At 51.0% G+C, this 14,957-nt stretch overlaps 6 protein-coding genes and 3 non-coding genes; 4 read left to right on the top strand and 5 right to left on the bottom strand.

The window, feature by feature from the left end:
* The first annotated feature begins 87 nt into the window (after nucleotides 1-87).
* Nucleotides 88-1,206, top strand: CNAG_12002. XR_001045289.1 has 1 exon: nucleotides 88-1,206. It is a non-coding gene; the product is annotated as a hypothetical RNA (non-coding RNA).
* A 174-nt stretch (nucleotides 1,207-1,380) lies between these two features.
* On the top strand, nucleotides 1,381-4,209 carry CNAG_00018 (hypothetical protein). XM_012190763.1 has 5 exons: nucleotides 1,381-3,008; nucleotides 3,069-3,124; nucleotides 3,189-3,528; nucleotides 3,593-3,741; nucleotides 3,800-4,209. The coding sequence occupies exons 1-5, from the start codon at nucleotides 1,435-1,437 to the stop codon at nucleotides 4,069-4,071; spliced, it is 2,391 nt and encodes a 796-aa protein (XP_012046153.1). The 5' UTR covers nucleotides 1,381-1,434; the 3' UTR covers nucleotides 4,072-4,209.
* Nucleotides 4,099-4,859, bottom strand: CNAG_00019 (mitochondrial import inner membrane translocase subunit TIM9). XM_012191075.1 has 3 exons: nucleotides 4,460-4,859; nucleotides 4,329-4,410; nucleotides 4,099-4,264 (listed from the first exon to the last, which is right to left on the bottom strand). Exons 1-3 carry the CDS (start codon nucleotides 4,619-4,621, stop codon nucleotides 4,239-4,241), a joined length of 270 nt encoding a protein of 89 aa, XP_012046465.1. The 5' UTR covers nucleotides 4,622-4,859; the 3' UTR covers nucleotides 4,099-4,238.
* Nucleotides 4,782-8,691, top strand: CNAG_00020 (hypothetical protein). XM_012190764.1 has 11 exons: nucleotides 4,782-5,600; nucleotides 5,655-5,739; nucleotides 5,789-6,201; nucleotides 6,260-6,398; nucleotides 6,455-6,583; nucleotides 6,652-6,800; nucleotides 6,862-7,058; nucleotides 7,120-7,280; nucleotides 7,350-7,911; nucleotides 8,006-8,174; nucleotides 8,245-8,691. The coding sequence occupies exons 1-11, from the start codon at nucleotides 4,794-4,796 to the stop codon at nucleotides 8,425-8,427; spliced, it is 2,994 nt and encodes a 997-aa protein (XP_012046154.1). The 5' UTR covers nucleotides 4,782-4,793; the 3' UTR covers nucleotides 8,428-8,691.
* CNAG_12003 lies at nucleotides 6,337-8,428 on the bottom strand. The gene has a single exon (XR_001045290.1). It is a non-coding gene; the product is annotated as a hypothetical RNA (non-coding RNA).
* Nucleotides 8,692-8,796: 105 nt separating the features above from the next.
* CNAG_00021 (S-adenosylmethionine decarboxylase proenzyme) lies at nucleotides 8,797-10,850 on the bottom strand. XM_012191076.1 has 3 exons: nucleotides 10,431-10,850; nucleotides 10,133-10,359; nucleotides 8,797-10,031 (listed from the first exon to the last, which is right to left on the bottom strand). The coding sequence occupies exons 1-3, from the start codon at nucleotides 10,727-10,729 to the stop codon at nucleotides 9,154-9,156; spliced, it is 1,404 nt and encodes a 467-aa protein (XP_012046466.1). The 5' UTR covers nucleotides 10,730-10,850; the 3' UTR covers nucleotides 8,797-9,153.
* On the top strand, nucleotides 9,006-10,128 carry CNAG_12004. The gene has a single exon (XR_001045291.1). It is a non-coding gene; the product is annotated as a hypothetical RNA (non-coding RNA).
* A 276-nt stretch (nucleotides 10,851-11,126) lies between the features above and the next one.
* Nucleotides 11,127-12,373, bottom strand: CNAG_00022 (cytochrome c heme-lyase). XM_012191077.1 has 2 exons: nucleotides 11,713-12,373; nucleotides 11,127-11,557 (listed from the first exon to the last, which is right to left on the bottom strand). The coding sequence occupies exons 1-2, from the start codon at nucleotides 12,330-12,332 to the stop codon at nucleotides 11,368-11,370; spliced, it is 810 nt and encodes a 269-aa protein (XP_012046467.1). The 5' UTR covers nucleotides 12,333-12,373; the 3' UTR covers nucleotides 11,127-11,367.
* Nucleotides 12,374-12,486: 113 nt separating this feature from the next.
* On the bottom strand, nucleotides 12,487-14,198 carry CNAG_00023 (hypothetical protein). XM_012191078.1 has 3 exons: nucleotides 13,149-14,198; nucleotides 12,881-13,080; nucleotides 12,487-12,812 (listed from the first exon to the last, which is right to left on the bottom strand). The coding sequence occupies exons 1-3, from the start codon at nucleotides 13,863-13,865 to the stop codon at nucleotides 12,644-12,646; spliced, it is 1,086 nt and encodes a 361-aa protein (XP_012046468.1). The 5' UTR covers nucleotides 13,866-14,198; the 3' UTR covers nucleotides 12,487-12,643.
* Nucleotides 14,199-14,957: the final 759 nt, after the last annotated feature.

Below are 14,957 nucleotides of genomic sequence, written 5' to 3' on the forward strand. Positions count from 1 at the left end.
TTGATCCCGCCCTGCTATGACGACGACGGAGAATCCCTTCTCGTCCTCTCTTCCTCTCCCTTCAGCATCTTTCCTTCTCGAGACATGCTCTATAAGGAATCCCAGTGGACAGTCGACAAATCCCAGTAGACAAGCCGACAGCACCCTAAGCATTCGTATATGACAATACAAAACCACTCTTGTATATCCCGGCGCCTTTTCCGAAAACAATCCCGATCAACCATCAACGTTCCAACGTGCTCTGCGCACTGATGACTCTGGTTACAGATATTGATTAATCAACAATCGACCCTTTGCCTGGCACATCGTGGTTGCCAGATGGTTCCTTCCTTCCACCTGCGCCGTTCCGCAACTCTGAACAACTGCGCCGAGTAGCCCGAGGAATCCGTGTTCCTCATCTCTCATCCGAAGGATCAACAAACTGCCTTCCTCCCCCCAAGTTGGATGAACAACCTACATCCTACATAAACCATAAACGATATGTAACGCGTTTTACCCGTACTGCGTACCTTTATGCGTTATACAAATATCACACGCCACACACAATCCATCATTTTCGGGAACGTCCTTTGCCGGTCAAGGATTAAGAATGGCCAGGAGCCAAAAGGTCACAAAAGTACCTTTTGCCTCAATCTCTCTCAGACTCGGACATGCAAACATCTGGCTAATAAGTTATAAGCATTCCGTGCATTACCTCAATCCCCAATTGCCAATTCGACTATATTTCACATTTCTCGACACTCACTAACGAAAGATCGCAAGGGTCCCAACGATTCATCTTACTCTCGACTAAGGCGGCATGCTGAAACCGCTCAAAATGATAACCTCAGCCCCTCCAAAAAAAACACCAACCGTCTTTGATTTCACGGTTCGCAAGGCGTCGAGCGGAAACGTGATGGTGGATGGTCGTGTATCAAAGGGCAAATTGGGGTGAGGTATCCGTCATTTTCATCTCGTCCGCTTAACATATGGGCTTGAGCATCATCTCCAGTAGCGTGGAGATTGCTGGTTGCTGGCGTTGTCAGCCATCGTTGAACCGTTCAAGAGTCCAGGATTCAGGTGTGCAGGAGAGTGAGTGTTTTAAAGCAACCTTATTTATCTTCATTTTTTACCTTGGCACCCTGCCTATTCACATATCGTATCTTTGATACTTGATCCAAGCATCAACTACATGGTCCCAATGTATTTAATCTTTTTGAACGTGACATTGGTAATCCTATAGACGCTGCACGATATGAACGAATCACCAGCCAAAAGTTCTATACTCTAAATCTAAATCTAAGTCTACCCGAAAAGCTGAATTACGTAAGATCCTATATATCGCACCAACATGTCCATCTCCGTTTCCCACGCATTTGCCTCGGAGGTGGATGTTGTATTCCGTCATTGTCAACAAATCACAAACCAAATAATTAACAACAAGCAATAATAACCATGGCAGGATATGATCCTCGGTACGACAACCCGATGGGCCCCATGTCTGGCCGTCCGTCCACCCCGGATACGACTCAGCAAGATGCGTACGAGTACTCGAAACACGGCAGCAGTTCAGGTTATCTCGGGCCGCTACCTCTTGGTGCCGACTCTGCTCAAGCCGAGACTGCATCTGCGTTGAGGACACTGTTTGGCGAAAGCGCAGAGGTGCAGACTCTGGGGAGTCAAGACCCTCCAACTCGGATCAACACCCTCGCTGAAGGTGCCGCTGTGGCGGCGGCGGAGACGGAGACGGGCGGTGTTACAGCTGGTGATACCGTCGAACCCAACAATCAAGCGCTTGTCATTGATCCATCTTTATCCGACCAAGCCCGCCCTGCGCACAACGATCCGACAGAAACAGACGACGACCCATCCCACTCTTCCCCATCGGGTACCCACCCGCCGCGTGTCAAACGTAAAGCCACGTCCCGCGCCGGCATGCTCGCCCGAGGCGGCGCATGTGAATTTTGTAAACGTCGAAAACTGAAATGTTCGGCCGAACTGCCTGCGTGCGCAAACTGTGTCAAGGCGGGCAAAGAATGCGTTTACGCTCAAAAGAAGCAGAGGAGTCGGGTAAAGGTGCTGGAAGATCGGCTGCAAGAGCTTGAGAAGCGGTTGGAGCAAGGTCAGGCGACGCCACACGTTTCGAGCTCTGTGTATACAGCACCGAGTTTGGGTTCAGGTCCGGGCGGCGGGAACGAGCTTGCGGTTGAGCAGACGCTTGTTGGCCATGTCGATCCGAGTCTGTTACCGCCGAATGAGTATGAAGAGACTTTTATCCTGCACGATTTTGACAGTTTTGCCGATATGCGCAAACCGGTGGTGCCAGAGCAAGGACAAGGACAAGAGCAAGAGCCGGACCTGATGACTTTGGCCGATGCGGCGGCGGGAGAGACTCACGATCCATGGGTAAACATGTCGCCAGAAGAGATTGTCAAGGAAATTGTCAAGGTTGCCACGGGCGGGAAGGGCGAGGGCGAGCGGATCGTATCGCATCTAGTCCAAATCTACATGAACTCGACGCCCGACAGTTGGCACTACCTCGTCATCCCTCCCATCGACCTCCTCAACCGGGTCTCCCGCACGACCCCGGACCCTATCCACCCTACCCTCCTCCTCTCCCTCATCCCCACCCTCCTCCCGCTATCCCCTATTCAATCGCTCCACCATCCCGCGATCCCGCTCCTCCTCCTCCCGCACGCGCGCGCCCACTCTGTCCAGGCGATCACCCAATCCGACCCCCGCGTGCTGGATACCATCATCGCCGGCGTCTCGCGTGCGTACAGCTTCTTCAACGAGGCGAAGAACATTGACGGGTGGGTAGACTGTGTGGCGGCGACGTCGCTCGTGCGCGCGGCGGGGTTGACAAAGCAAGGCGGGGTCGGGGAGAAATTCGTGCCGGCGAATGAGGTGCCTGCGGAAAGGCTGGCAAAAAGAAGGAGGGAAGGTGGGTTGAGGACGTTGATGCATAAAGGCGCGATCGTGCCGCCGCCTGAGTCTTGGTATCAGTTTGGTCAGAGAGTTAATCTTTTGCAAGTGGCCCCCTTTTTTTTTCTCCCCCCAAACATTCCCATAGCTAACACGATGGTTAGCTGGACTTCTTACATTTGCGATCGAGCAGCGTCCATCGGTTGGGGTTGGCCCTCTTGTAAGCTCCCCCCTGGTATACTTTCTTTTCAACATGGTTGCTGAGGTGCGCGCATTTTGAATAGCGTATAATGACGAGGATATCACCACTCCATGGCCCAAAGACGACTATAAATCCGTCCAAGCCCTTCTTGACGACACAACCATCCACACTTTCCTCTCCCCCCTTTCCACCCCGATACCGACACCAGCCATACCCGACTCTGACCTCTGTGCGCAAGCGAAATCCATCACACTGCTATACCACGCTCAGCGCTTACTCGATTCCCCACCAGAGGTCTCTACGCCCGAAAAGACGCATCGGCTGCTTGGCCTGACAGAGGGGTATATGGAGTCTTTGGAGAAGATGAGGGGACCGAGGATGCGGGCTGGCAAGTTGAGTTCTATATGGATGATTCTGTATACGTGAGTTTTTTTTTTTTTTTTTGATACCCAACCGTTATTTTTGTACTAAAAAACTAAAATAAAGGACGCTCGCCGTGTTGTACTCGAAAGACGGTTTCGACAAGTGCTACCCGAACGATCCTGACCAAGTGTCAATCACACGTGTCGTAGCGGCTGCGGACAAGGTACTTGAACTGGTTTCAGCCGTCCAAAACGCTGGTGATACCCATCTCTGTATGTCTCTTTTTTATTGTCTCATCTCTTCCACCTCCTAATTTTTGTTTGTTTTTAGCCACATGCGACGTCATCTCCTCTGTGCTTTTCCTGCACCTCGCTCGTCTAATGATCCAATACACAAACCGTCTCTCCCATCTTTCCGCGGTTGTCACCGCCCTCCAGGCCAAAACGGAACTATTCAAACGGGCGCTCATCGACCAAGGCGAACGACTTGTATTCGCGCAGGTGGGAGCGCAAATGTTGGAGAATTATAATGTGGGGGCTGAATGGAAGGAGGGGGAGTGGGAGAGGGCTGATGGTGGGGATTGGGGGGGGGCGGGGGTTTAGGTGTAGAACAAGTGTGCGCGGGTTTAGGTGTAGGACAAGTGTGCACGGGTTACATTCTACATCCTCGGATGCGTTTTTTGATACATGCAAGATGATTGAAATATTCGCACGTTACATGAATAACTACTTGCTTCTTTCAACGCGGCTACTTGTCTCTCTCCGCAGACTTACTGTCCGCCGCCCTGCATTTGCTCTGCCAATAGTCAATTAGCCCGGTAGAGAGAGAGAAAGCAGGGTGAGACGGGGACGGAACATACCAGCGTTGTGCTCTGCAAACCTCGCGCCGACCCTTTCGGAATGCTTCAAAAACTTGTCGGTACAGTTTTGGACGCAGGTGGTCTGTACGAAAACGGTTAGCGTGTGGGTAGCGGAGAAGACAAGGACGCACCTCGTTGGTGGTAAGGGCTTTGCTGGTAAAGTCCTGGGCACAGGCGTTGAAGCATTTCTCGACGAGGCCAGAGTAGAGACGCATAAAGTCTTGCATCTGCTTCTTCTCGATGACCTTGGACATGTGTGCCTGCTCGGCGCCGTTGAATTGTGAAAAGTCCATGGCGGGTGATGTGGGTGTAGAGAGGGGTAAAAGTCGGAAAGAGGTGGCGTGAAAGAGGGGTGAAAAAGAGTGGTGTGTACGTAATCGTCGCGACCAGGAACGCGAGTAGAGGCCCGATTGTCTCGCGAGCTGTTACACGTCCTCGTCTGTTCAACTCCCCGCTAGACACACGATGTTCAAGTCGCTGCCACAGGCGATCGGGCTGCCGTTCCTCTCGCAGGCGGAGGACGCGCAGCTCAAGTTCAAGTCCTCCCCCGCGGGCATCAAGCGGCTCTCGGGGCCCGAGAGGATCCCCCCCGGGGACGGCGCGTACTGGGCGCAGTGGTACTCCCTCTTCCCCTCGCCGCAGGACGCCGCCGCGATCGTCAGCGCACACGACCTCCGCCACGCCCTCCAGCACAACCCCGCAAACCTCGCCACCCTCCTCCGCCACCTCGCCCACCGCCTCTTCACCCTCCTCCCCGACCCCCGCTTCCCCCGCGCCCCCCACCTCGCCGCCGAGGCCCTCAGCTGCCTCCGCGTGCTCGCCAGGCTGCTCACTGTTGTGTACGAGGCAGAGGGCGACATCCGCAGCGCGGGCGACCCCCACGCCGGCACAGAAGAGAGCTTTGCCGCAACGTACCTCTGGAACCGCGAGAAGGCGCCGCGCCCCCTCGCCAGCCCGCACTCCAGCGCCGACCAGTTCCAGCTTGGAGACGAAGACTCGGACCAAGACGAAGACGATGCCGAGCTGGACGTCGGTGCGCGCGCATTCAAAGCCACCATCGGCCATCCCCCCCCATCGTCGTCCCCGCCCAAACCGATCGACGATCCCCTCACCCAGCCCTCAAACGAACCGGCACGTCCGCAACAGCAGGAAGAAGAATACCTCCCGTCGCTGGCCGAACGTCTCTTCAGCTGCACCATCGACCTCCTCTTTTGCGCCGGCTTCACCCTACCCGAAAGCGTGAATAGTGAAGACGAGGATGATAAAATCAATGTATGTCAGGAACCGCTATACTCCATCTGATGGATCTAATGAATGTTGCAACAGTACGTGATCTGGGAAAAAGGAGTGGGCAGCACAATCAGGATAGGCTCCTCTCCCGAGCTGGACCGGAACAAGACTGAAGTTTTACGTATGTCCCGTGTACCATGCTGAACACCGCTGACTCATCACCACACCAGGCTTCCTCCTCATCCTCCTCTCATCCCCACTCTACACACCCCCCGCCGCCCTGCACACCACCCCCAACCCCCCATTATTCACCCTCACCCACACCCTCGAACGCCGACTCGTCCTTTCCCTCCTCTGCTCATTCCTCAACACCTCTCTCACGCGGGACCCGTCATCTTCTGGCGGCGGCGGTATAGGGATAGTCGGCGGGCTCGGCAAGCTCGGAGGGTTCGGTGGCTTGGGGTTGAGGGGAGGGGAGGAGAGAAAGGCCTTGGTGAGGGTTTGTATGGAGGTGCTGCTCGTGGCGCTGGATTACAAGATGGAGGCGGGACTCGGCGCAGGAATCGAAGGCGCGGTGATGGGAGGAACGGGCATGGGAGAAGGAAAAGAGGAAAACGCGTTTAGGTATTTCCTTTCCAAACTTGTACGTCTCCCCTTCCAGGCTTACAAACTGACAAACTGACAAACTGGCAAACACGCAGCACCGCAAAGAAGACTTTACATTCATCCTCGATGGTATCCTCGCCATCCTTGCTGAATACCATACTTCCCTTACCAATAGCTATCTACCCGGCGGTGTGGGTGTCGGGAAAAAGGATATAGGGTGTTTGCTCGAAACATGTACGTCCCTCTCCCTGCGCCTCCCCTTCGTCCCCACTAAAACAGTCGACAAAAAGACATTCTCCTCTGGCGACTTGTCGACTTGAATAAACGATTCAAAGCCCATCTCCTCGAACAATCAGGCAAGACGGTAGACTTGGTGGTGTATATACTGGTAACATGCTTGGAGCTGAAAGATGATCCCGGTACGTTTTCCCCTCTCCCCCCCGTCCCCGCCTCTCCCACTTATTCACACACACACACACGCACGCAGCCCAAAACGGCCTCCTCCGCCTCCTCTCCTACCTCCTCCAAACCCTCTCCGCCAACGAACCGTTTGGTAAATCGCTCAACCAGACCATCCGCATAACTGTCCCCGCGAGGTGGGGGGTGATGGGGAGTGCAGTTGATTTCATGATTGTTGCAAGTCCCCCTCCCCTTCTTCCAACTGCCGCGCACGCGCTGACCTCCCCCCCCCCTGCAGTCGATATACAGTATAGCAACCACCCCAGGCCTGAACCCCCTCTTCCCAGCACTAACCATCTCCATCGCCAACATCTCCCCTTACATCACCAACATTGGCGTCCAAGCGTCGGCCAGGTTGTTGGGTCTGTTTAAAGCGTTTTCAGCACCGAATTTCTTGTTGGGTGATGAAGGTCATCCGAGATTGGTTTATTATTTGCAAGTCCCCAAAAAAGTCTACAACAAGTGTTCTTAAATAACCACCCTTTTTTGATTATAGATTGGAAACATTCAACTCGGTCCTGTACTACCAACTGAACGCGAACCCAAACCTCGTATACGCCATCCTCCGGTCCCACAATGATTTCCAAACCCTCGCGACGTTTACGTTGATGTCCGGTCTGAGGGATATCAAGCGAAGAAAGTTTTTACGCGCTGCCGGTAAGCTTGGGCCGTTTCTTGCCTAACGGACGAGGGAGTAGGCTGGAGGGCTGATATCTTGTATTTTAGCGGAGAAGAATGGACGTACCGGTTCTGCCACCACGAACAATTCCTCCTACACTAATACTCTTACCGCTCGAATACTAGGTGGAGGGGGAGGGGGAGGAGGAGGCGATGGTGGACGGGACAATGGGATCACCTCGGATGCAGAGATGATTGCTGAAAAAGCCGCATTGTTGGGTCTCGAGCCAGAAGAAGATGATGTGCATCTCCCCGGTGACCAGGGCCAAGGACAGGGACACGCAAGCACCCCAGGCGAGGGCGACGTACCATCTCTATCCGCTACTCCCGCCCCCACCCCTGCCACCACCACCACCACCACCACGCCAGACTACTCTTCCAACCCACCGCCCCCATCACGCAGCATGTCCGAAAAAGCACGAGGCAAGATGCGAGCAACAGAATCAACCACCTCGCTCGCCACTATCAACACCAATGTTCAGGAAGGAGGTGTAAAAGAAGAAGACGTTGAAGAAGAAGAAGAAGAAGAATTGATCAAGATTGCGGCAGCGGGTGTAGGACCGAATGGGTATGTACCCACGCAAGAATGGGTTTCGAGTTGGCAAAAGGGGTACGTCTCTTCCCGTCATCTCCTTCCATCCCAATTCCCATTTTTCCACCACCCAGCTAACCAATACCACCCCTCCCCCCTCTCAAACCTATAGCCTCCCGCTCGACCCCGTCCTCGTCGCAATCTCTGAACTGTTGCCGAAAATCCAAGAAACCCAACCACTCGTGGGCGCGCCTAGCGAAAAAGTGTTCAATATCCTTAAAGACGTCGAGCTCGGAGACGTCTTGCCGCCCGCACCGCCCATTATGCCTAGACGGTTCCAGGTACGTCCCCCGTTTTTCTTTAAATTAATTTATCACTCTACCCAAACCGGAATTGACATTCTTTTGACAGTGGTCGCCTGCATCAAGTATCTGGCTCACCTCCCTTCTCTGGGGAGATATCTACGTCGCAGGCCTGACAGGTATCGGTTCATGGAAGGATACGCAAGTGAGGCTGTTTGGGATCAAGCAGGCACCTGTTAGGGGCAGGGGTGCGCAAGTGGGTAGGGTTTTGAAAATGATGGGTGTTGTTTGAACGAGCCGGATAAGAAAAAAAGGCCACAGGAAAAGGAAAAAGAAAAAAAAAAAAAAAAAAATGGGAGTGATGAGATCATAGGTATTATTCATGTAGAAGTATTTTGTTCTTTTTCTTTTCAAAAACCTTACTTTGTGAGATATTTGGATCTGCTGTGCGTAGACGTCATGGGAATTGGAATTAGATACAGACCTCTCGGGATGTAAAATGAATTCTAAAAACATTTACATCAGGAGGCTTCCCTAATGCACATCGTGCACTGCGTATCCACCGCCCAGAGCCAGGCTTTTTGGGATGCTTTTAACATGATGCTTTCTTTTGGCTTTTTGGTGAAATTTACAAGTCATCAGTTGGACACGCACGAACAAGCAAACAGAAATCATCGCACCATGCATCAATGGGGTATCCTAACACGCAAAACCCGCTTGCCCATTAAAAAAAAAAAAGGCGGCGCCCGATCAAAAGTATTGGTAAATAGATGAACATGATATGGAATAAGAAAAAAAAAAGAATTGTATGTAAAATCTAAAAAAAAATAGACGAAATGTCAAACCAAGGAAAAGAAGAAATCTACAAAGGCCGGGTCGGCTGTGAAATACCGCTGACCACCCTTGACAGTCGTAACATCGACATATACAGCGTCCATGACCAACCCTCACACTCCTTCTGCCTTCGCATCATCATCCGCATCGCGACTTCGTCTTCATCTCCAACTCATGCTCCGACTCATAAACTCTCCTTGGCCTCTGAACCCAAGGACAACTTTGGCTCCACCCAGCCCTTCTTCTCAAAACAAGCAAACACCAAATCATACCCGTCAAACTCGTACCCTATCCTGTCCTTGCGCACAAACTCGTTACCTAAAAGATCCGTTCCGAACGAGTTCCAGGCTTTGACTTCTGCTTCGCTCGAGCCAGGGGCAGAGGATGATGGGGGCGTGGAGACGAAGAGAGTGATGGAGAGACGGGAGGGTTGGAAGATGTTGACGACGTTACGGATAAGTGTTTGCAAGTCTGGTCTCTTGGCGAGAGCTCCCGAAGAAGGAGATGAAGAAGAAGAAGATGAGGAGAATGGGAGAGGGACGTTGCACTCAAACGAAGCATATGACCATCCTTCCTCTGGAGTCACATGAATCGTAAAGTACCCCCCTCCTTCCTTACCATCCTTCCCTGAAACAGGCAGTCCACTCCCAATCACCGCATTTGCGCTATACCCGCATGGATCAAACCCAAATGAATCCAAGTTCGTCTCTTCCTTTGAGAAAAGCGTATCAATCCCAAGCTTGTGGGAAATGGCCTCACCGAGAACATGGCCCGGGGTGGTGGCGGGGGAGGCCAAGGAGTCCGAGTCGTGGAAAAAGGGAGCGCGGGCCGAGGGGGAGAGGTGGGTCATGAGGATTTCGAGAGTGGTGTCTTGGTATGTCACGGTAGAAGAGGAGGAGAATGCGGGAGTGGAGATGGACGAAGAAGAGGATGGGGCAGGGAGAGAAAGGGTGGAAGGTTTGGGGTCGGACGGGAGGATAGGTTGAGAGTTGGGAGTGGTGAGGTATAAGAGCCAATGATCCCTGTTCATAGGACCAACAGTATACGCTGCGCCCGCCGTTCCTATCATTACCGCGTTAGTTATCCGCAAATCACATTCTTTTTCATAGTTGCACGTTCATATCACAACTGCACATGAAGGAAAATTGAGCTTTTGGACTTACCAAAGACGCTGTCCAAAAACTGCACTTCATCTCTCCAGTCCCTATGAGGACCTTGCTGCCTCTCTGGGAAGAAAAAGCTCTTTCTCGAATAGAAACACCTCCACACATTGTTGAATCCACAGTATTCACGCGCAATCTCAATGATACGGTAAAGACCGAGAAGGTTGAGCGTGGTGCCGCATGTCTTGAGGATAAGCACGTGAGGGGCGACGAAGAGTGATGATTCCCTAATTCCACAGTCAGTTGAATAAATCATTAGCAGTTATGAAGAATAATAAAAGACGAATGGAGGACGCACGATAAGAGGTAAGCATCCAAATCATCGCCTTCTACCATACTCAAGACCTTGCACTTTACAATATCCAACATCTCCTCCCAGACTTCCCTCGGCACCTTCCTCAAGCCCTGCCATCCTCCGTTTCCCTTTGCAGGGCGCGCCTTGAGCCCACCGGCAACTTTTCCCTCAACCTCTTCGGCGGAAGGCAACTCTTCTACAGAAGGAGCGAACCATACTTCCAAAAGCTTTTCGGGACCTTCAAATGGGCCTGGGGAAGTGAGTGCTTGTTCTTCGATGGAAGGAGTGAGCTCGGCAGTCATAGCTGGTAAGAGCCTAATAGTCTCTTCTTTTTTTCTCTTCGACTGGTTTCGACTGAGTTGGGAGATTTCTGAATACGGGAAAGCCTTATCAAGGGGCTTTTTGGGAGGCTTTGACTGGACCGACTTGTTGCGGACCAAAAAAAGGGACGGTAAATGGAAAATGGAGATCACGTGATGTATTTTCCGAATGTAATAGCAGCAGAAGTCCCCTGAGACTTGATCTTCATCTCCTTACTTCGTTAGCATACGTTTCCATCATTGGACAATCTGTGTATAAAACGCACTTGTGAAAGTGGATAGTACCTTGCAGCTGCTGTATAATAAGGACGATACCCTTGTTGAATTATGGGCTTATTGTGAAACCGAGCTAGGTACTGAGACAATGTACACGATGAAGACGACGAGGATAGACGAGGTCTACATTCCAGATTAACTCAAAAGAAGGGCCCGTTCTAACCTCTTCAAACTGAGTGAACGAAACAATGGACATCTTCTCAAGAATAAGGAAGCGTGTTGTATCATCTAAAATTTGTCGACAACGACTTCCACATAGCTCCCCTACCATAACCTATACCCAGCACTTCATACCGCTCTCCTCTCCAATCTACGTTTCTGACTTGAGCCCCACCTCGTTCCCCTCAGCTCCACCATCCCTTAACCCTCGTCTTGATCCCTTCCCAATCATCGACCGCCGGCCTCACATCTAGGTAAAAAGCCATCTTCCCGGGACCTTCCGTCTGTCGACCAGTGTAGAAATCAATAACGTAGCGGACATTAGTACCACACCGGTCTACTATCCAATCGTGTCTATCGAATGGTGGTGTGTAGCTAGATCGAAGAAACGCATGTCAGCCAGGTTTTTCGACATGGTTTGCGAGGAATACCCCCGTTCTTATGTGGTCGGGAAGAACACTTCGGAGATGGAAAGGACAAAAATGGAGAGATGAAACATCAAAGGGGAAGACAGCAAAAGAAAAACTCACCCTAAAGCAGTCTTCACCCAAGCCTTTGGTGTTCTCTCCTTCGGCCTCCCCACAAAACTAACCAGCCTCGGTCCCCCACATCTTTCACTCGGCCAATGACTTTCCCACTTCAAAATCTCCTCCCAAGCCTTTTCATTTACCGCATTATGAATCGGCACGATGGTCCGCATGTCTTGAGGACTGGGGTTATGGTTTTTACGGAGCATTGCGTTGAAGAATTGTTGTTCAGATGGATAGATCCAGTTGCCATTCGCATCTTGTTGCGGTTGAGCATGGCCCGATCCAGCATCAGCAGTGTAACTGCTTGGGCCTGATGAAGGTCCGGCGGCGGCGGAGCTGGAAGCAGAAGCAGGGGGAGCGGGAGACGGAGAAGAGGATGTCGACCCTCTGGGTATAGAAGAAATAACTCTTGACTGAGAAAGTCCTGCAGAAGCAGATGATGAAGATCCTTTAGAAATAGACGGGTGGAAAGGATGAGGTGTGGATGGATTGTTCGCGAGCCATGCTTGGCGAGTCGTGTGATCCACCGGACATTGATCGGCAGAAGCTGCTGCGGAAGGATGATGCTGGGCTTGTTCTGGAACAGCAGAAGGAGTGGTGGACGAAGAGAACGGCCACATTGGAATAGATGGACTGAATAATTAAGTTTATAAGGTGGAAAAGAGATTTGCCCAGAAAGATTCTTTAGAGCGTCGTTCATTCGCTGTTTGGATGGAGCGGGATCAAATTCCGATGTGGAGGTTGATGTCCAGCGTCGAGTATCAAACGGAGAAGTCGATCGATGGCAATTGTGCATTTGCATTTACATATGAAAGATTATTGTGGACATTAATTGTTCTTTTATTTTAATCTACAAATATGACTATACAACCATGAATCCTCTGTTAATCACAACCCTCTCCAACGCCATCATCGCTCAAGGAAAATTAGACTACCATCCCACTTCACCACCTTCCCACTTGCGCAACTTGATCTCTCGGCTTCCAACCTCCGTGCTCAACACCCATCGCTCCAGACTATATGTCTCGTACGCGCCCTTGGTTTGCTTCATGGCTGAGATATGTTTTGGCCCGGATATAGCTCTTATTGCATGTCGTCGACTAGGAGGGAAAACCAATCAGTTCCGTCTTTTGAAACAAACCAGGGGAGAAAAGAAGAGGAGACTTACGATTGCCAAATGCAAGTCGCCAAGTTCAACCCGGTCTTATCAGGGACACCATACCAATACATGATCAACCCTCCGTTCCTTACTGCCTCCTCGTGCGCTTCGCGGTCGGCTTTGTAAAGGGACAAATTGGCAGATTCGGGTTTGCGACGAGAGCGAAAGACTACACAGTACCATTCTCTTTCAGTAGATTTGGGTAGGTTCTGCAAAAAAAAATTCAAGGGTTAGTTTTTCAATCAAATAGTCGTAGGAAGGGATTTAATGGACTCACCAAGGATGACCAGTTGAAGGCTTTATCATAAGGCAAGGAAGCATAGGCATTACTCAACGGCTTGAAGTGATGTAACGTTTGGTGAAGGGCAAGGCTCGCCGGGTCAATGTGAGGTAGCCGAGTGGTAAAATCTCGAAGAGGATCGACTTGCCCGTTAGATTCGGAAAGAGTTTGACGAGAATCGGCGAATTCGACAACCTCTTTGACTTCTACTCGGGAATGCTCGTGGTAATCGTGATTTCTGTCGCGGCTGTGGGCATACTCGTGCGCACGTTCGGGTAAGGGAGATAAGAGAGGAGGAAGATACAAGATCGGAGTGGGAGAAATCTTGACCTCGTCCACTACACTTGGTAGGGTATGGTGCGAGCTGATAGTCTGCGCATCAACAGCTTCCAATTCGTCACTCCTTCTTCTGCCTCTTGCACTCCCATCACTTGAAGTAGACTTGGTCGAACCCTTACTTCCTCGCCTCTTTTCCCGCTCAGCTTGATAAGCTTCATACCACTCATACGTCCTCGAATGTGTTCGACCCCGTGTGGGATGGGAGCTTGGAGTGGAAGAAGGGTCGACGTAGAGAATGGTGGGGACAATGTCCGAGTCGGGAGTGTTGAAAATTTTGGAAGAGTGTGACTGGATAGCACGAGCGTGGGTGTTGGTAGAAGGAGGTGGTTGAGGTGTACGTGTAAGCATTGACGATATGAGTTCGGCAAAAGCCATTTGTCTGTGCTAGCGAAGAGTTATGAGAGTACGAGTATGACTTATTAGATAAACCAAGAAAACGGGCGAGTGGCAAGCCTGCGTGGAGTATTTATGCCTTTTGTACATCCCTTCCTGTGTGTGCGTTGTACGTGATGTTAATCGAAAAAATGGGAAAGTAAAAGCGTACAGTCATATTCTGAATAATGTCGCCATTCCTAGCGAATCCTTGCGAAGCGAACTAAAGGACGGAGTCAACGCCGTCTCCATCTGTTAGGCTTCAACCAAGCGTATTTGTAAAACGGATTTCCGTGTTGATAATTCTGCAATAGCTCTAGAGTCTTTAATTCATATTTCTATATGGGAAATGCATGGTGTCTAATAGCGAGCTGCAAAACTCGAGGTGATATGGCGTGATGCTGCGTTTTCCCGCCAGGTGGAGAGCGCCGCCGCCACCAATGATGATGGGATGATGATGGGAGAATGGGTGGTTCGCCCGGGAAAAAGGAACCAAAGATAAATATACAAGGATGGTTAGGAGACTGTCTAGAAAACACCAGCAAGAAATGTGAATGGAGTTCAATGAACCTTTCGGGTCTATGGATAATTCATAAGAAGCTTGGGCGTTTCCTCTATGATGAACGAAGTGTCAAAATTTAACGACCGGTTAGCAGACGTGACACGATTGTCAGCTAGTAATTGACTTCGTTGTGCCAGCAGGGAGCGGGCAGCGATAACATGCGTAATGTGATCTTCGGCCTTCTCTTGTTAGGTCGATCTCAAGGTTCTTTGGGCCGTCATGTGCTGATCACGAATATTGAGACTAAGAAATGACTTTAGGCCGTTGGGGGATCATGTCTTGCATATTCTGTCACAATAGCAGGTTATATGTTAGGAAGATAGCGAGAATGGGGTTATTACGCGACGCAAAATGTTGCGAGGAGCGACAATCCTGATTACGCATGTGCCTTTAAAAAGGCATTGTGGCGAACTGTCGAGTTTGGCCGAAGGCGATGACAAGTCGAGTAAATTCTGAACTCATTCAAGTATATCACTAAAACTGAGAAAAGATAAATTCTACGCATTCCAAGGGGCGGGCAAGGGGCAGAGCGG

The sequence above is a fragment of the Cryptococcus neoformans genome, chromosome 1, assembly GCF_000149245.1.
Source record: "Cryptococcus neoformans var. grubii H99 chromosome 1, complete sequence".
In the NCBI taxonomy this organism is placed as follows: Eukaryota; Fungi; Basidiomycota; class Tremellomycetes; order Tremellales; family Cryptococcaceae; genus Cryptococcus; species Cryptococcus neoformans.

Bases quoted from the DNA above. Each gene is read 5' to 3' on its own strand.
- CNAG_00020 (XM_012190764.1), top strand. From the start codon at position 4,794: ATGTTCAAGTCGCTGCCACAGGCGATCGGGCTGCCGTTCCTCTCGCAG. The intron at 6,801-6,861 runs GCAAGTCCCCCT...CCCCCCCTGCAG, and splicing joins CAGTTGATTTCATGATTGTT to TCGATATACAGTATAGCAAC. The intron at 7,912-8,005 runs GTACGTCTCTTC...TCAAACCTATAG, and splicing joins GTTTCGAGTTGGCAAAAGGG to CCTCCCGCTCGACCCCGTCC.
- CNAG_00019 (XM_012191075.1), bottom strand. From the start codon at position 4,621: ATGGACTTTTCACAATTCAACGGCGCCGAGCAGGCACACATGTCCAAG. The intron at 4,411-4,459 runs GTGCGTCCTTGT...GTTTTCGTACAG, and splicing joins AAGCCCTTACCACCAACGAG to ACCACCTGCGTCCAAAACTG. The intron at 4,265-4,328 runs GTATGTTCCGTC...GACTATTGGCAG, and splicing joins GTTTGCAGAGCACAACGCTG to AGCAAATGCAGGGCGGCGGA.
- CNAG_00023 (XM_012191078.1), bottom strand. From the start codon at position 13,865: ATGGCTTTTGCCGAACTCATATCGTCAATGCTTACACGTACACCTCAA. The intron at 13,081-13,148 runs GTGAGTCCATTA...TTTTTTTTGCAG, and splicing joins CCTTCAACTGGTCATCCTTG to AACCTACCCAAATCTACTGA. The intron at 12,813-12,880 runs GTAAGTCTCCTC...TTTCCCTCCTAG, and splicing joins GCGACTTGCATTTGGCAATC to TCGACGACATGCAATAAGAG.
- CNAG_00018 (XM_012190763.1), top strand. From the start codon at position 1,435: ATGGCAGGATATGATCCTCGGTACGACAACCCGATGGGCCCCATGTCT. The intron at 3,125-3,188 runs GTAAGCTCCCCC...CATTTTGAATAG, and splicing joins CGGTTGGGGTTGGCCCTCTT to CGTATAATGACGAGGATATC. The intron at 3,529-3,592 runs GTGAGTTTTTTT...ACTAAAATAAAG, and splicing joins ATATGGATGATTCTGTATAC to GACGCTCGCCGTGTTGTACT.
- CNAG_00022 (XM_012191077.1), bottom strand. From the start codon at position 12,332: ATGTGGCCGTTCTCTTCGTCCACCACTCCTTCTGCTGTTCCAGAACAA. The intron at 11,558-11,712 runs GTGAGTTTTTCT...TCTTCGATCTAG, and splicing joins TGGGTGAAGACTGCTTTAGG to CTACACACCACCATTCGATA.
- CNAG_00021 (XM_012191076.1), bottom strand. From the start codon at position 10,729: ATGACTGCCGAGCTCACTCCTTCCATCGAAGAACAAGCACTCACTTCC. The intron at 10,360-10,430 runs GTGCGTCCTCCA...CTGTGGAATTAG, and splicing joins TTGGATGCTTACCTCTTATC to GGAATCATCACTCTTCGTCG. The intron at 10,032-10,132 runs GTAAGTCCAAAA...CGGTAATGATAG, and splicing joins GTTTTTGGACAGCGTCTTTG to GAACGGCGGGCGCAGCGTAT.